We start from the raw sequence: 16504 nt of genomic DNA, 5'->3' as shown, positions 1-16504 counted from the left end.
TGGTCCAAACAGGCTATGGGATGCCAAAGAAAATCACATTCGCGGCACCGTGGCCCCAATATCTATAGCAGAATTAGCACACCCATCTGTCATTTTCATGGAACACGGATTGAGTGATCAACCATAGACTCTAGTTGACAGATCTCCCATGAAATCTCCCATGAAAAGGTGAATTCTTCTACCAGTGAATCTGAATTGGTCCATGCCCCTGGATTCCAATTAGTCTTACCTGTTTATTTACAACCAAAATAGTTGGTAAAATACAGACCGGAGGGAGGCCAAAAATAAAAATAAAAATTGGTGCTTCGAGGCTATCGGTCGGTTAGGACTGTAAACAAAGATCAGTCGAATATTGCTCTGAAAATCGAGGTGCAATTTCTGGATCTGATGAATGGTAATTCACTAAGGGTGTGTTTGGTTTGTGTCACCGGGTGGAATGTAACGGGTCCGTCCCGTTCCTAGAGGTCGTTCTTCTGTTTAGTTAGGTCCAGGAATCGGAACCCACTCATTCCCTGGAATGGCATATTCCTTTCAGATCCGGAACGCGCTGGTACCTCCGAATCGGTGGAATGACGCGGAACGCCTCGCGCTCTCACATTTCCCCCGACGCTGCCCCCCTTCTCAACCTCGCTGGCCACCTCCCTCCCTAAGCCGCACCGCCGGCCACCTTCTGCGCCACCGCCGCCGGGAGCACGCGCCGCCGCCCCCTGCATCTGCTGCACCGCCGCCGGGAGCACGCGCCGCCGCCCCCTGCATCTGCTGCACCGCCGCCGGGAGCACGCACCGCCGCCGGGAACAAATCCATTCCATTCCATTCCATCCCTCCAACCAAACATCAAAATGTAACCATTCCGTTCCTTTAAATCTCCTCTACCAAACACAAGGACGGAACCAACCCGTTCCAGTGGAATGGAACCATGACATTCCGTTCCACTTCGTCCCCGAACCAAATACACCCTAACTGTTTCAAATGCTAGTAACTGGCTGAAAACCAGCCGAAGACGTGGATTCAAAAAGAGAGCTGGGGGTTGAATCTTAGACAAACCGAAGAGTTCAGGGTTGTAAAGTAGACTTCCTTCATTAAAAGTTTGTCCACTGGGACTCCGTGAGATAACTGGCTATTGTCAGTAACCGGTACCAGACATGATCCTGTACATTTTATGTAAATAGCTTTTGAATCCTTGGCTGAAGGGCATCTGTTGGAAGGTCCACTGCGATGACAGCAAAACGTACATTCACCAATAATTACCACACGAACATTCTCCGTCCTTGAAATGATGAAACCGCTTAACATCCCTAACGACAATTTCCCGTCCAACTGCCAGTGACATGAACATCATCGCAGTATGACAATCGCCGCATATTCTCAAGTTTTTAAGAACTGTAACTGTGGCTCCAAGCGGCAACTTTAGAAGTCCAAAACTAACTGCCAGTTTTTCACTATGCGCAAATAATACATATTCCTTTTGATGGGGTGCCATATCTTGCAGCACAAACTTTGTATCAGGGATATATCCCAGCTTCCTCATCTTAGCACCAACCATTTCGAGGAATCTGTAGACTTCGTGAGCTTCCGGATGTTTTGTATCACCGACAAGGAACACATGGATTTTATTTCCAACTTCTATCCAGCTGCACCCGGGCTCCTTCTTCACCCCACGATCACGCATTAGCTTCCTTACTCGTGCAGCATCAACCCAGCGTCCAGCAGCTGAATATGTGTTGGACAGTAGTATGTATGTGCCATCATGCTGCGGTATCATCTCAAAGAGCTGATCTGCCGCATAAGCACCAAGTTCTGTATCTCCATTAATCCGACAGCCAGAGAGAATTGCCTCCCAAATAGCCGGGGTAGGCTCAAAGGGCATCGTCTTGATCAAATCCATTGCTTCTCCAATTCTTCCAGCCCGGCCAAGCAAATCTATCATCCGAGCATAGTGATCTTCTCCAGGCCTAATGCCAAAGTCCCTTTTCATGGACTCAAAATATTGGAAGCCTTCGTCTACTAAGCCAGCATGATTGCAGGCTGCTAAAATTGTGAGGAACGAAATCCGATCAGGATCTATGCCTTCAGCAACCATCTGGTCAAAGAGGTCAAGTGCCTCCCTACCGTGTCCATGCTGCCCAAGGGCTGCAATCATGGCATTCCATGAGACAGAGTCAACATTGGGCATCACAAGGAACACAAGACGAGCATCTTTCACAGCACCACATTTACCATACATGGTTAGTAGTGCATTTCCCGCAGAATTGCTTGCCTCAAAACCACACCGCACAATATGTGCGTGGAGCTGCTTTCCATGCCTCAACGCCCCAAGTTCACCACATGCAGCTATTGCACCGGCATAGGTGTAATCACATGGCTTGACATCCTCAGACCTCATCTGGTTAAACAGCTTCAGAGCATCTTCTGCAAGACCTCCATGGACATACCCTGATACCATCACCATCCATGATAACTCACTTTTATATGGCATCTCCTTAAATAGCCTAGCTGCATTGTCCAAGCAACCGCTCTCGATATACCCTGACAAAATGGTGTTCCAAGAAACGACATCCTTCAAAGTCATACTGTCAAATATCCTTGCAGCAACAGAAATCTTCCCGGACTTCGAGTATAAGGTCACCAGCGCATTGTTAACAGGTAAAGCCGCCTCAGGAACAAAATCTGGCTGCAACCGAATGAACTGCCCATGGACAGACTTCCCATGCAGAAAGAACCCGGCATTTGCACACGCACTCAGGACGCTAGTAAATGTGAATTCGTCAGGTGGTATCCTTTTCGACACCATCCTCCTGAACAGCTCAAACGCCTCTGCGCACATTCCCGATTGCACATACCCTGAAATCATCGCATTCCACACGACATCGAACTCTGCATCAACCTCTTCAAAGGCTGATCTAGCAGCATGGACATCGCCTTTCCTGACATAGCCCACGACTATAGTAGTCCACGAGAGCTCGTCTTTAACCGGCATTTCGTCAAGCACCTTCCGCGCGTCCCGGGTCACCTCAGGTGCATCACATTTCATGTAGAGCGCAATGAGCGCGTTGGACACCGACAAGACAGCCCCGGCGCCCAATTTGAGGACGGCTCCGTGCAGCTGCGTGCAGTGCGACGCCGCGAGGTTGTGCATGTGGCCGACGGCGCTGAGGAGCCCAGTGAAGGAGTAGTCATCGGGGCGAAGGGAGTCAGAGCAAAGCAGCGAGCGGAACACGGAGACGGCGGGCGCGGCGAGGGAGGCGCGGGCGAACGCGGATATCATGGCGTTGTGGAGCACCGTGTCCCGGCGGGGGAGCGGGACGGAGTCGAAGAACGAGGCGGCATCGGGGAGGCGGCCGGCGACGGCGTAGGCGGAGACGAGGGACGTTGCGGCGATGGGGCTGGGGTCCGAACGGAAGAGGATCGCCGGGGTGGCGAGGTCGGGGGAGAGGGTGTAGAGGTGAAGGAGGCGGAGCGTGAGGTGGGGGTGTGACGGGTTGTGGAGGAGCGCGCCGGTGAGGAGGCGCGCGTGGAGGCGGCGGAGGGCGCGAAGGAAGGAGCAGGGGGAGGCCGGGACATGGGAGTGGCGCGCGGCAAGCTGGCGGAGGAGGACGGAGCATTGGTAGGGGAGGGAGGCGGCGGCGTGCAGCGGCGGCGGCGGCATCGGTCGTCGGCGTTGTTAGGCGGTTTTGGGGCGCGCGCAGCAGCCCATGGTTCGAATGGCGATGCGTCACGGCCCACGGGTTTTGTTTGTGGTTTAGGCGCTCTGAACCATACCTTGTTAAACGGGCTGGCCCGGCACGACACGGCACGACACGGCACGACCTAACCGTAAATGGTCCAAGTGCACAGCTTTTACGTCCAGATAAGACACGGAAGTTATACGGGCCTGAGAGCTCGTACATGCCTCTCGTTGTGACAGACGGAATATCTTATTTGCCATTCGTTGCGTCAAGCTGTTGATGGTTCGCACATACGAGCGACCGAACTGCCACGCAACTGGTCGGCCATATAACTGCTCAAGCGTTTCGGTTTTGGGAACAGGATCCAGTCGGTTTTTTTTTGGTTTTAAAAAACTTCTAGAATGTTGCTTAATCGATTTTTCCCTTTTTTCTTTTATCCTTTCTGTTTCCTTTTCTTTCTATTTCTGTTTTAAAAACGTTATTGTTTTTCAAAAAATGTTCTTGCTTTTAAAAAATAGTTTTGGATTTTCAAAAAAAGTATTGGATTTTCAAAAGTGTTCTGGGAAAAAAAGTTTCTGATTAAAAAAATGTTTTGGGGAAAAATATTTTATATTTTCAAAAAATGTTCCTCAAATTCGAAAAATGGTTTTTGCTTTTTGAAAAAATCTTCTAGATTTTAAAAAATGTTTTGGATTTAAACAAATTGTTCTTCAAATATGAAAATTGTTTGAAAATTGTTCTTGATATCAAAATGTTTGAAAATTGTTCTTGATATAAAAATATTTGAAAAATGTTTAGAAACTTTGTTCGCACTTCCAACTTGGTTCATGTTTTTTTTAAATTGTTCTCGGTTTCAAAAAAATTCTCAAGATTCAGAAAATGTCTGTGCTTTAAAAATTTCTTCACATTTTCCAATTTGTTCACCTTTTCAAAACATGTTCAAAATTATTCGCGCTTCCACATTTGTTCGGGCTTTTTCAAAATTGTTCTCCATTTCAATTTTTTTCTCTAGATAAAAAAAAGTTCACGCATGCAAATTAGTCATGATTTTTCAAAATTGTTCTGGGTTTGGAAATTTGTTCTGAATTTTCAAAAAAATTAGTGTTTTAAAAATTTGTTCGTGCTTCCAAATTTCTTTGGGTTTTTCAAAATTGTTCTCCGTTTCAAAAAATTGTTCTCAAGAATTAAAAAATATTCATGCTTTAAAAAAACCGCACTTCAAAATTTGTTCAGAATTTTCAAAATGTTCTCGGCTTCATATTTTTCTCAAGATTCAAAAAATGTCCGTGCATTCAAATTTACTCGGTGATTTTTCCAATTGTTCTCCTTTAAAAAAAAACAATCATGGTTTTCAATTTGATTTTGGGGCGAGGGGGGGGGGGGGTTCAAAAATAATATGGGTGTTTCCAAGAATTGTTCACGTTTTTAAATTTTAAATAGTTAAAAAATGTTCATAAATATAAAAATGTGTGCATTTTTTTAGATTTTATACATATTTTATACTTCAGAATGCTTTCTACTTCGAATTATGTTCATGAATTTCAAAAACGATTCATGTTTTTTTAGTAATATTCATAAATTTATAAGTACGTTTAATATTAAATATATTCATGTGTTTCAAGTTTTGTTCGTACATTAAAAAATGTTCTCATTTTAAAAAACTAACAAACTTCTAAATTTTGTTCTTGCAATTCAAAACTATTTTCAGATTTCAAATTTGGTTATATGCCGCTAGAGTACCATCACATTGCAGTTAAAAATGGTTTGCTTTTTCAAATTACACTGTTTTAAAGAAAGTACATTTACGTTCACTATAGTAACTAATTGAGGGCTGGTTCCAGTTCGCCACAAATAGCCAATTCTGATTTAGTTTTGAAGTTATTGGTCGGTGTATAGCCAACATTTACTGTCTAGTGCGGTGACTACCAGCTTCCGATCGCAAGCATTAGGTCGCCAATTCGAATCCGCTAAACACTGCCGGCCTTCTGTTTTTCTTTTTTTGCTTTTTCTTGTCGTGATATATTTTGATGGGCCGGCCCAGTCGGTCTGTCACCTGTGTGTGGAGCCATCAATTTGATGCAAAGCGCGTCCAATAGGATGTCCGCTGGCACGCACGAGCTGCAACGCACAGGGGCTCGCCCCAACTAGACCGGCTCAACTTATATTTTTGTTTTAGAAAAATCAAATATTTTTTCTATTTCATTTTCCTTTTCTGCTTAATTACTTTTTTTGGTTAGTTTTTCTTTCTTTTCTCCTTTTCTTTTTGTATCTGAAGAAAAACTTTTTCGAATTTGAAGAACAATTTTGAAAAATCGTGAATAAATTCAGAAGCGTGAACAATATTTGAAAGCACGCATATTTTAATTTTTTATAAAGGGAGAACAATTTTAAGAAACCCCGAACAAATTTGGAAGCACGAACAAATTTTCAAAACAAGGACATTTTTTGAATTTTGAAAACAAATTTTCAAAGTGAGAACAATTTTGAAAAATCGTGAACTAATTTGGAAGCATGGATAATGTTTAAAAGCACGAACCTTTTTTGAATCTCCAGAACAAAATTTTGAAACAGAGAACAATTTTTAAAAAACCCAAACCAATTTGGAAGTGCGAACAAATTTTGAAAACACAAACATTTTTCGCATTTTGAGAACAAGTTTTGAAAAATCGTGACCAAATTTGGAAGCGCGGTTTTTTTAAAGCACAAACATTTTTTGAATCTTGAGAACAAAGTTTTGAAATGTAGAGCAATTTTGAAAATCCCCGAAATTTCTTTTACAGGAAAACATTTTTTGAAATTTGAGAACAAATTTTGAAACCAAGAACAATTTTGAAAAATCGTGAACAAATTCGGAAGATCAAACATTTTTTTCAAGCACAGACATTTTTTGAATATTGAGAACAAAATCTCGAAATGGAGAATATTTTTTAAAAGACCGAACAAATTTGGAAGCGCGAACAAAATTTTAAAGCACGAACATGTTTTGAAATTTGAGAACAAGTTTTGAAACGGAGAATAATTTTTAAAAATCGTGAACAAATTTGGAAGTGGAAACAATTTTTTAAAGCACGATCATTTTTTTAATCTTGAGAACAAAAATTTGAAACGGAGAACAATTTTGCAAAACCTAGATAAAATTTGGAAGCGCGGACAAATTTTTAAAGCATGAACATTTTTTGAATTTGGAGAACAAATTTTGAAAGCGAGAACATTTTTGAAAAATCCTGAACAGATTCGGAAGCACGGACAATTTTTTAAAGTCCTAGTAGTATTAGCTATATGCGTAGATGTTTTTACCATATGTGTAGTACTTGCTAGTCTGCTCCGTAATCAGTATGTCATGAATCTAGTCAATGTCATGTTGGTAATTATTTTGTGAATTAATCTATTCAAAAAATTGCATATTTACTCCGTAGTTTTTTGAAAAAAGGCGTTGTGAACTATGAATAATGCTCGTTGCGGTATGAGAGAGGTTCCCATTTTTGCAAATAGAAACTTGGGAAGACAAAAATTTGTGTGGGCCAAATTTGAGCAAATAGAGGAACAGTGAAAAATACAACAATGAAACAGGTCGAAGCAAAATTCCTCTGGTTTGACAAAAAAACTGGCAGCAAGCTAAGTTTTTTTTTGAACACAGTACAGATGCAAGTGCTCATATATACGCGCATACACTCACCTCTATGAACGCACACACGTACACCTTATCCCTATGAGCATCTTCAAAAGACTGAGCCGTCATGGCATCTTGAGATTTACACATTCATCGTAGGCGCCTCAGCAAACTAAGTTGACGTGTGGTTTTCCATGTCCCATTTTGTAGAGATATGTTAATGTCACGGCCCTCACTCGATTACACACCAAAATTGATATAAGGTTCGCGGTGGTCCTTTGTATTGTTGCCATCACTCACTATCTGAGCTCGGCCTTGTGACGTTATTGGGCCTCGCTATCCATCTGGGCTTCGTGTTTCCTTTGTTGTTCTCCGTTCTTTTCTTTGTGTTTGATGGATTCACGTAGATGCACTGTCATGACAATGCCCCTCCTCGAGACACCATTTGCCTCCAGCTGGTGTGTGTGTGGAAAGGCCGCGACGGTAGCAAACATCGGCAGCCTGTCCCATTTGACTTGGACTTGACTTCTCAGCTTGCCCCCTTGTTGTATTAGGCGCTCCACGCACACTTCACTCGACTAAATGTGCACCTAATCAGTGAGATTGCTCACAAGAAGTGTTTATGATACCTGATGGGTGGGGCGTAGAGCTTTCTTCAGGACTGAAATGTGCACCACGAGATGAATTTTGAAAGACTCCGACAAGCACAGTTTGTAGGCGATATTTCCCACCCGCTTCAAGATTCTGCATGGCCCCAAAATACTTGAATGCTAGCTTTTGGTAGTTGGCGGCTCGAGTGACTGCTGCACATATGGCTGAAGCCGAACATAGACATAGTCTCCCACTTCAAAGCTAAATTCCATCTTTTTTGTTTGCTTGGATGGTCATGTGGTGTTGCGCACGCTCCAGATGTTGACAGATCAATGGAAGAGGGGTGACCCGTTCCTGCAGTCACTGTGTTAGCTATGGTGCAGCATCTGTCGGTGGAGTTGGAATGCCAAACTATGTCCGACGGCTCCCATATAGCACTTCAAATGGCGACCTGCCCAGAGCTGAATGAAATGCAATATTGTACCATTGCTTAGCTTCCGCTAGCCACTTCACCCATTGTTATGGTTTGGCATGTACCATTCAACGTAAGTACGTCTCTAAACACTGATCGAGCCTTTCGGTGTGGCCGTTAATCTAGGGGTGGTACAAGCTGAGGTTGAGAGTGGTATCCGCCGGAGTGCACAACTGCTGCCAGAATCTACTCATGAATACCTTGTCTCTGTCTAAGATGAGTATTCCGATAGATCACACAATCTATACACCTGGTTGATGAACAGTTGAGCCGCATGCATAACAATAAAGAGATGCCCCACTTTAGAGAATCTGTCCACTACCACCATTATAGTATCGAAATTTCTAACTTCCGAACGTTCGGAGTTTGTCATCAGATCCGAACGAACTCCTGATTCCGTTGGTTCCAAATCCAACGATCGCCGATATCGCGCTGCAACTGCCCCCCGATCCACAATTCCGCTGGATCCCGCGCGTCTACCTTGAACCTGACAGCTCAGGTACGTTAGCAGTCTACCAACAACCACCTAGTCAAATTCTATGTTGCGATTGGATTCATGTTAGATAATTTTCATATCTTCATATTGAGGCATACTCTTAAACTCGCACATCGTGTTATTTTGTTGTCGTTTTTTTTGTACTTACAACTTTTTTACCTAAAAAAGTACAAAAAGTATATTCTTATAAAAAATATATTGGAGACGTGAGTTGAGCTCATGGTTTTAACTAGAAGACTATACTCTTGTACTCTTGTACATATATATGAGTTGAGCTCATGGTTTATGGAGTTTAATGGCGATCGTGCTGTAACACTCCTTGTGTGGTCACCAGTTTGTCAAAATGATGTTGTAGAGGGGCTACCAACACTTGGTTTCCGTGGTGTCTTTTTGGACCAACCGTAGAACATTTATTTTCCTCCATGATGCATAAGGAAGTTTCCCTCTGTGGTTAGCAGCGATATTTTTTGTCTTTAGACTCGCCACATTTTCTCTGCTAGCCACTTCTCTTCACCAATATATTATTTGTAAAATAGTAATGTGGTCGTCTTGTAGGCACCAATATACTATTTTCTCTGCTAGCCACATTTTTTCTCACCATGAAACGCATATACCCCCATCCTGGTATCTTTGGCGCGGGAGGGGGGAGGGGGCACGGGTGGTAACTCACACATCGCAGACCTGATAACTTATGTGCTTCGGTCATGATAACTTTGGTGAGGGGGTGGTGAAATATACACACGGTAACTTTAATGTTAGTAGCAGGGTAACTTACAATTCGTAGCCTGATAACTTATGTACCCTGGTCATGGTAACTTTTGGCGATGCGCGGGTGGTGGGGGTGGGGGTGATGAAATATAGCACTCGGTAACTTTTTAGTGAATAGCATGGTAACTCACACACTACAAACCAGATAACCTATGTACCCTAGTCCTGATAACTTTGACGACGGGGTGGAGATGGGGGAGTTGTTGAAACACACCACGATAACTTATGTGCAGATAACATGACTTTTTACGCCCCCAAGACATGATAACTTATGTACACCCCTGGGTAATTTTCGCACGCGGGGCGGGGGGTTATGAAATATACCCATGGTAACTTTAATGTTAATAGCATGGTAACTCATACATCGTACACCCTGGGTAATTTTCACGAGCGTGGCAGGGGGTGAGAATATCCCCCGGTAAATTTTATGTGAATAGATGGTAACTCACACATCGCAGATCTGATAACTTATATAACCTGATCCTGGTAACTTTGGCGCCGAGGGAGAGGGGGCAGGGGCGGTTGATGGAATAGCCCATGATAACTTTTTTGTGAATAACATGGTAACTCACACAGCACAGACCTGATAACTTATGCACCTCGGCCCTGATAACTTTGGTATGGGGGAGGGTTGATGAAATATCCACCCGTTAACTTTTGTGTGAATAGATGGTAACTCACACATCATGGAGCTGATAACTTATGTACCTCGGTCATGGTAACTTTGGTGACGGGGCAGGGAGAGTTGATGAAATATACTATTAGTAACTTTTTGTGTGAATAGCATGGTAACTCACACATCGTAGACCCGATAACTTATGTACACCGGTCCTGGTAACTTGGCGACGGGGGTGGGGGTGGGGGGGGGGGGGGGGGGGTTGACGAAATATCTCCACATACACCCGATATTTTTTGCGTAAATAGCATTGGTATTTTACGCGCTACAGACCTGATTATAGGTGGCCAACAGGCCGACCCGAGTACGGCACAACCCGACACACACCTAAACAGCCCTGAACTGACACGATCCGCAAAGTTCTGTTTTATAAAGTGAGTCATGCCATGTCGGCATGTGGACCTCACCCTACGGCCGAGGCACATCACCGATGGTAGGCCATATTGTATAGATGATAATTTACTTATAAACATCATGGTAAAAATTTTACCGAGGCAAAAAAAGATAGTTGAAACACCTCCGGTAACTTCAGTGTAAACACCATGATAAGTTAGTACTACGGGCATGGTAACTTTTGACCTAAAAAACTCGTCAAAACATACCAACATAGGATCTAGTTTCGAAGGTCTTGTCACGATGAATCTTTTATGTGAAAACGGTTTTTTGATCGGAGCGACTGTTTGAGCTACAAAACATTTAAAGTTTTGAAATAGGAATAATCTTTTGCTGACATCATCTGTTTTGTCTTGTAGTTTGCATGCATGCATGAAATCACAAATCAAGATCTACATGTACTTCATCGGCTGTCGGCGAATGGGATTAGCAACTAAGGAAAAAGGAGAATTAGATGTGTGATTAGCAATTAAGCAAGAGAAAGGGGCGTTCAGATCTGTCCCTAAATTCCGACTAGTCGGAAGTTAGCAGAGTCCTTATAGTATTGCCTGATTTGGGAAACCCTTCGATAAAGTCCAAACTGATAGTGTGCCAGGCTTTTGGAGGGATTTTGTGGACGTGTAGTATCCCTAGTGTTTTGGTGTGCTCACTTTTTGCTTTGTGGCAGATTGTGTACTCTTGGACATACTTGTGAATGTCACTTTTCATGTTGGGACTTGAGAACTGAGCCTTAATTCTATGATATGTGGCCAAGAACCCTCAATGTCCCCCGAATGCACTGCTATGTAGTGTTAATAAGACAACTTGGTGTGCTTTAAGGTGATTTCCAAGCCAAAGTTTGCCTTTATGTTTGATTACTCCGGCCACAAGTTCAAAACCCTGGTAATTGTGATTGTGAATATTTTTCTCTATCAGTAGTTGCAAGGCTCTCACATCTTTCTGTTGAGGAATGTTGTATCGGAAACAAAAAATTTCATACACGCACACAAGATCTATCCATGGTGATGACCATCTATGAGAGGGGAGAGTGCATCTACATACCCTTGTAGATCGCTAAGCGGAAGCGTATATAACGCGGTTGATATAGTCGTACGTCTTCGTGATCCAATCCCTATTCGTCCCGTGATCCCATCACGATCCATCCCGCGATCTCATCACGATCCGTCCCGCGATCTCATCACGATCCGTCCCGCGATCTCATCACGATCCTTCCCGATCTAGTGCCGAACGGACGACACCTCTGCATTCAGCACACGTACAACTCGATGACGATCTCTGCCTTTTTGATCCAGCAAGAGGGGTGGAGAGGTAGATGAGTTCTCCAACACGACAGCGTGGTGGTGGTGGTGGTGAACTAATCCAGCAGGGCTTCGCCAAGCTCTCATGAACTAATCTAGAGGAGAAAACGACCTAGAGAGAGAAAGGACATCATGTGGCTTATTAGGGCTAGGGCTGCCCTCAAATCCTCTCGTATATATAGGAGTGAGGGAGTGGAGGAGGCAGCCTCAAAACCCTCAAAGGATTCGGCCAAAGTGGAGGAGGTGGAGGAGTACCCATCCAATCCTACTCCTAGTAGGATTCCTCCCTTCCCCACTTGGGTTTCTTTCCTTCCCACCTCCTAGCCGCATTGGGCCTTAGTGGGGGGTTCGTCCAGCCAACTAGAGGCTGGTCCACGTCCTCTCACAGCCCATGACATCCTTTGAGGTGGGTGGGATCACCTGGTGGACCCCCGGAACCCATTCGTCACTCGTGGTACACTGTCGGAAATGCCCGAAACTTTTCTGGAGTTCAAAAACTACTTTCCTACATATCAACCTTTACCTCCAGACCATTTCGGAGCTCCTCGTGATGTCCGGGATCTCATTTGGGACTCCAAAAAACCTTCGGTCACCAACATACATACTCAATAATACCGAAACATCACCGAACCTTAAGTGTGCAGACCCTGTGGGTTAGAGAACTATGCAGACATGACCCGAGACATTCTCCGATCAATAACCAATAGCAGGAACTGGATGCCCATATTGGCTCCTACATATTCTACGAAGATCTTTATCGGTCGAACCTCTATGTCAAGGATTCAGTTAATCACGTATACTATTCCCTTTGTCCATCGGTATGTTACTTGCTCGAGATTCGATCGTCGATATCTCTATACCTAGTTCAATCTCGTTACTGGCAAGTCTCTTTACTCGTTCCGTAATACAATATCCCGTGACTAACTCCTTAGTCACATTGCTTGCAAGGCTTATTGTGATGTTGTATTACCGAGTGGGCCGCGAGATACCTCTCCGTCACACGGAGTGACAAATCCCGGTCTTGATCCATGCCAACCCAACAGACACCTTCGGAGATACCTGTAGAGCACCTTAATAGTCACCCAGTCATGTTGTGACGTTTGATGCAAAAGGTATTCCTCCGGTGTCCAGGAGTTGCATGATCTCATGGTCATAGGAACAGATACATTTGTTGGAATTATGCCCTAGAGGCAATAATAAATATATAGTTATTATTATAATTCCTGTATCAAGATAATAGTTTATTGTCCATGCTATAATTGTATTGAATGAAGACTCATTTACATGTGTGGATACATAGACAAAACACCGTCCCTAGCATGTCTCTAGTTGGCTAGCCAGTTGATCAATGATAGTCAGTGTCTTCTGATTATGAACAAGGTGTTGTTGCTTGATACTGGATCACGTCATTGGGAGAATCACGTGATGGACTAGACCCAAACTAATAGACGTAGCATGTTGATCGTGTCATTTTGTTGCTACTGTTTTCTGCGTGTCAAGTATTTAATCCTATGACCATGAGATCATATAACTCACTGACACCGGAGGAATGCTTTGTGTGTATCAAACGTCGCAACGTAACTGGGTGACTATAAAGATGCTCTACAGGTATCTCCGAAGGTGTTAGTTGAGTTAGTATGGATCAAGACTGGGATTTGTCACTCCGTGTGACGGAGAGCTATCTCGGGGCCCACTCGGTAATACAACATCACACACAAGCCTTCCAAGCAATGTAACTTAGTGTAAGTTGCGGGATCTTGTATTACGGAACGAGTAAAGAGACTTGCCGGTAAACGAGATTGAAATAGGTATGCGGATACTGACGATCGAATCTCGGGCAAGTAACATACCGAAGGACAAAGGGAATGACATACGGGATTATACGAATCCTTGGCACTCAGGTTCAAATGATAAGATCTTCGTAGAATATGTAGGATCCAATATGGGCATCCAGGTCCCGCTATTGGATATTGACCGAGGAGTCTCTCGGGTCATGTCTACATAGTTCTCGAACCCGCAGGGTCTGCACACTTAAGGTTCGACGTTGTTTTATGCGTATTTGAGTTATATGGTTGGTTACCGAATGTTGTTCGGAGTCCCGGATGAGATCACGGACGTCACGAGGGTTTCCGGAATGGTCCGGAAACGAAGATTGATATATAGGATGACCTCATTTGATTACCGGAAGGTTTTCGGAGTTACCTGGAATGTACCGGGAATGACGAATGGGTTCCGGGAGTTCACCGGGGGGGGGGGGGGGCAACCCACCCCGGGGAAGCCCATAGGCCTTGGGGGAGACACACCAGCCCTTAGTGGGCTGGTGGGACAGACCACAAGTGGTCTATGCGCCAAGAGAAGAAAAATCAAGAGGAAAAGAAAAAAAAAGGAGGAGGTGGGAAGGGAGGAGGACTCCCTCCCACCAAACCTAGTCCAACTCGGTTTGGGGGGGGGGGGAGAGTCCTCCCCCTTGGCTCGGCCGACCCCCTTGAGGGTCCTTGGACCCCAAGGCAAGGCCCCCTCCCTCCCACCTATATATACGGAGGTTTTAGGGCTGATTTGAGATGACTTTTCCACGGCAGCCCGACCACATACCTCCACGGTTTTTCCTCTAGATCACGTTTCTGCGGAGCTCGGGCGGAGCCCTGCTGAGACAAGGTCATCACCAACCTCCGGAGCGCCGTCACGCTGCCGGAGAACTCTTCTACCTCTCCGTCTCTCTTGCTGGATCAAGAAGGCCGAGATCATCGTCGAGCTGTACGTGTGCTGAACGCGGAGGTGTCGTCCGTTCGGTACTAGATCGTGGGACTGATCGCGGGATAGTTCGCGGGGCGGATCGAGGGACGTGAGGACGTTCCACTACATCAACCGCGTTCTCTAACGCTTCTGCTGTACGATCTACAAGGGTACGTAGATCACTCATCCCCTCTCGTAGATGGACATCACCATGATAGGTTTTCGTGCGCGTAGGAAAATTTTTGTTTCCCATGCGACGTTCCCCAACAGTGGCATCATGAGCTAGGTTCATGCGTAGATGTCTTCTCGAGTAGAACACAAAAGTTTTTGTGGGCGGTGATGTGCGTTTTGCTGCCCTCCTTAGTCTTTTCTTGATTCCGCGGTATTGTTGGATTGAAGCGGCTTGGACCGACATTACTCGTACGCTTACGAGAGACTGGTTTCATCGTTACGAGTAACCCCCTTTGCTCAAAGATGACTGGCAAGTGTCGGTTTCTCCAACTTTAGTTGAATCGGATTTGACCGAGGAGGTCCTTGGATGAGGTTAAATAGCAACTCATATATCTCCGTTGTGGTGTTTGCGTAAGTAAGATGCGATCCTACTAGATACCCTTGGTCACCACGTAAAACATGCAACAACAAAATTAGAGGACGTCTAACTTGTTTTTGCAGGGTATGATTGTGATGTGATATGGCCAACGATGTGATGTGATATATTGGATGTATGAGATGATCATGTTGTAATAGAAATATCGACTTGCACGTCGATGGTACGGCAACCGGCAGGAGCCATAGGGTTGTCTTTATACTAACGTTTGTGCTTGCAGATGCGTTTACTATTTTGCTAGGATGTAGCTTTAGTAGTAATAGCATAAGTAGCACGACAACCCCGATGGCAGCACGTTGATGGATGATCATGGTGTGGCGCCGGTGACAAGAAGATCGTGCCGGTGCTTAAGTGATGGAGATCAAGAAGCACGTGAAGATGGCCATATCATGTCACTTATGAATTGCATGTGATGTTAATCCTTTTATGCACCTTATTTTGCTTAGAACGACGGTAGCATTATGAGGTGATCTCTCACTAAAATTTCAAGACGAAATTGTGTTCTCCCCGACTGTGCACCGTTGCTACAGTTCGTCGTTTCGAGACACCACGTGATGATCGGGTGTGATAGACTCAACGTTCACATACAACGGGTGCAAAACAGTTGCGCACGCGGAACACTCGGGTTAAGCTTGACGAGCCTAGCATGTGCAGACATGGCCTCGGAACACATGAGACCGAAAGGTCGATCATGAATCATATAGTTGATATGATTAGCATAGGGATGCTTACCACTGAAACTATACTCGACTCACGTGATGATCGGACTTGGGATAGTGTAAGTGGATCATGAACCACTCAAATGACTAGAGAGATGTACTTTTTGAGTGGGAGTTTAGCATATAATTTGATTATGTTGAACTCTAATTATCTTGAACATAGTCTAAGTCCACTTTGAATATATTTGTGTTGTAGATCATGGCTCACGCGACAGTCATCCTGAATTTTAATACGTTCCTAGAGAAAGCTAAGTTGAAAGATGATGGAAGCAACTTTGTAGACTGGGCTCGTAATCTTAAGCTAATCTTACAAGCTGGGAAGAAGGATTATGTCCTTAATGCTGCCCTAGGAGATGAACCACCCGCTACGGCTGATCAGGATGTTAAGAACGCTTGGCTAGCACGTAAGGAGGACTACTCAATAGTTCAATGTGCAGTCTTGTATGGCTTAGAACCGGGACTTCAACGTCGCTTT

General features: G+C 44.4%; 1 protein-coding gene across 1 annotated transcript; it reads right to left on the bottom strand.

Moving 5' to 3' along the window:
- Positions 1-835: 835 nt before the first annotated feature.
- On the bottom strand, positions 836-3693 carry LOC123425491 (pentatricopeptide repeat-containing protein At1g25360). Its single transcript, XM_045109189.1, has one exon. The coding sequence runs from the start codon at positions 3645-3647 to the stop codon at positions 1236-1238; it is 2412 nt and encodes an 803-aa protein (XP_044965124.1). The 5' UTR covers positions 3648-3693; the 3' UTR covers positions 836-1235.
- Positions 3694-16504: the final 12811 nt, after the last annotated feature.

Source organism: Hordeum vulgare, chromosome 2H (assembly GCF_904849725.1).
Source record: "Hordeum vulgare subsp. vulgare chromosome 2H, MorexV3_pseudomolecules_assembly, whole genome shotgun sequence".
Lineage (NCBI taxonomy): Eukaryota > Viridiplantae > Streptophyta > Magnoliopsida > Poales > Poaceae > Hordeum > Hordeum vulgare.
Note: the sequence above shows the minus strand (reverse complement) of the source record. Positions and strands in the feature narration are given on the sequence as shown.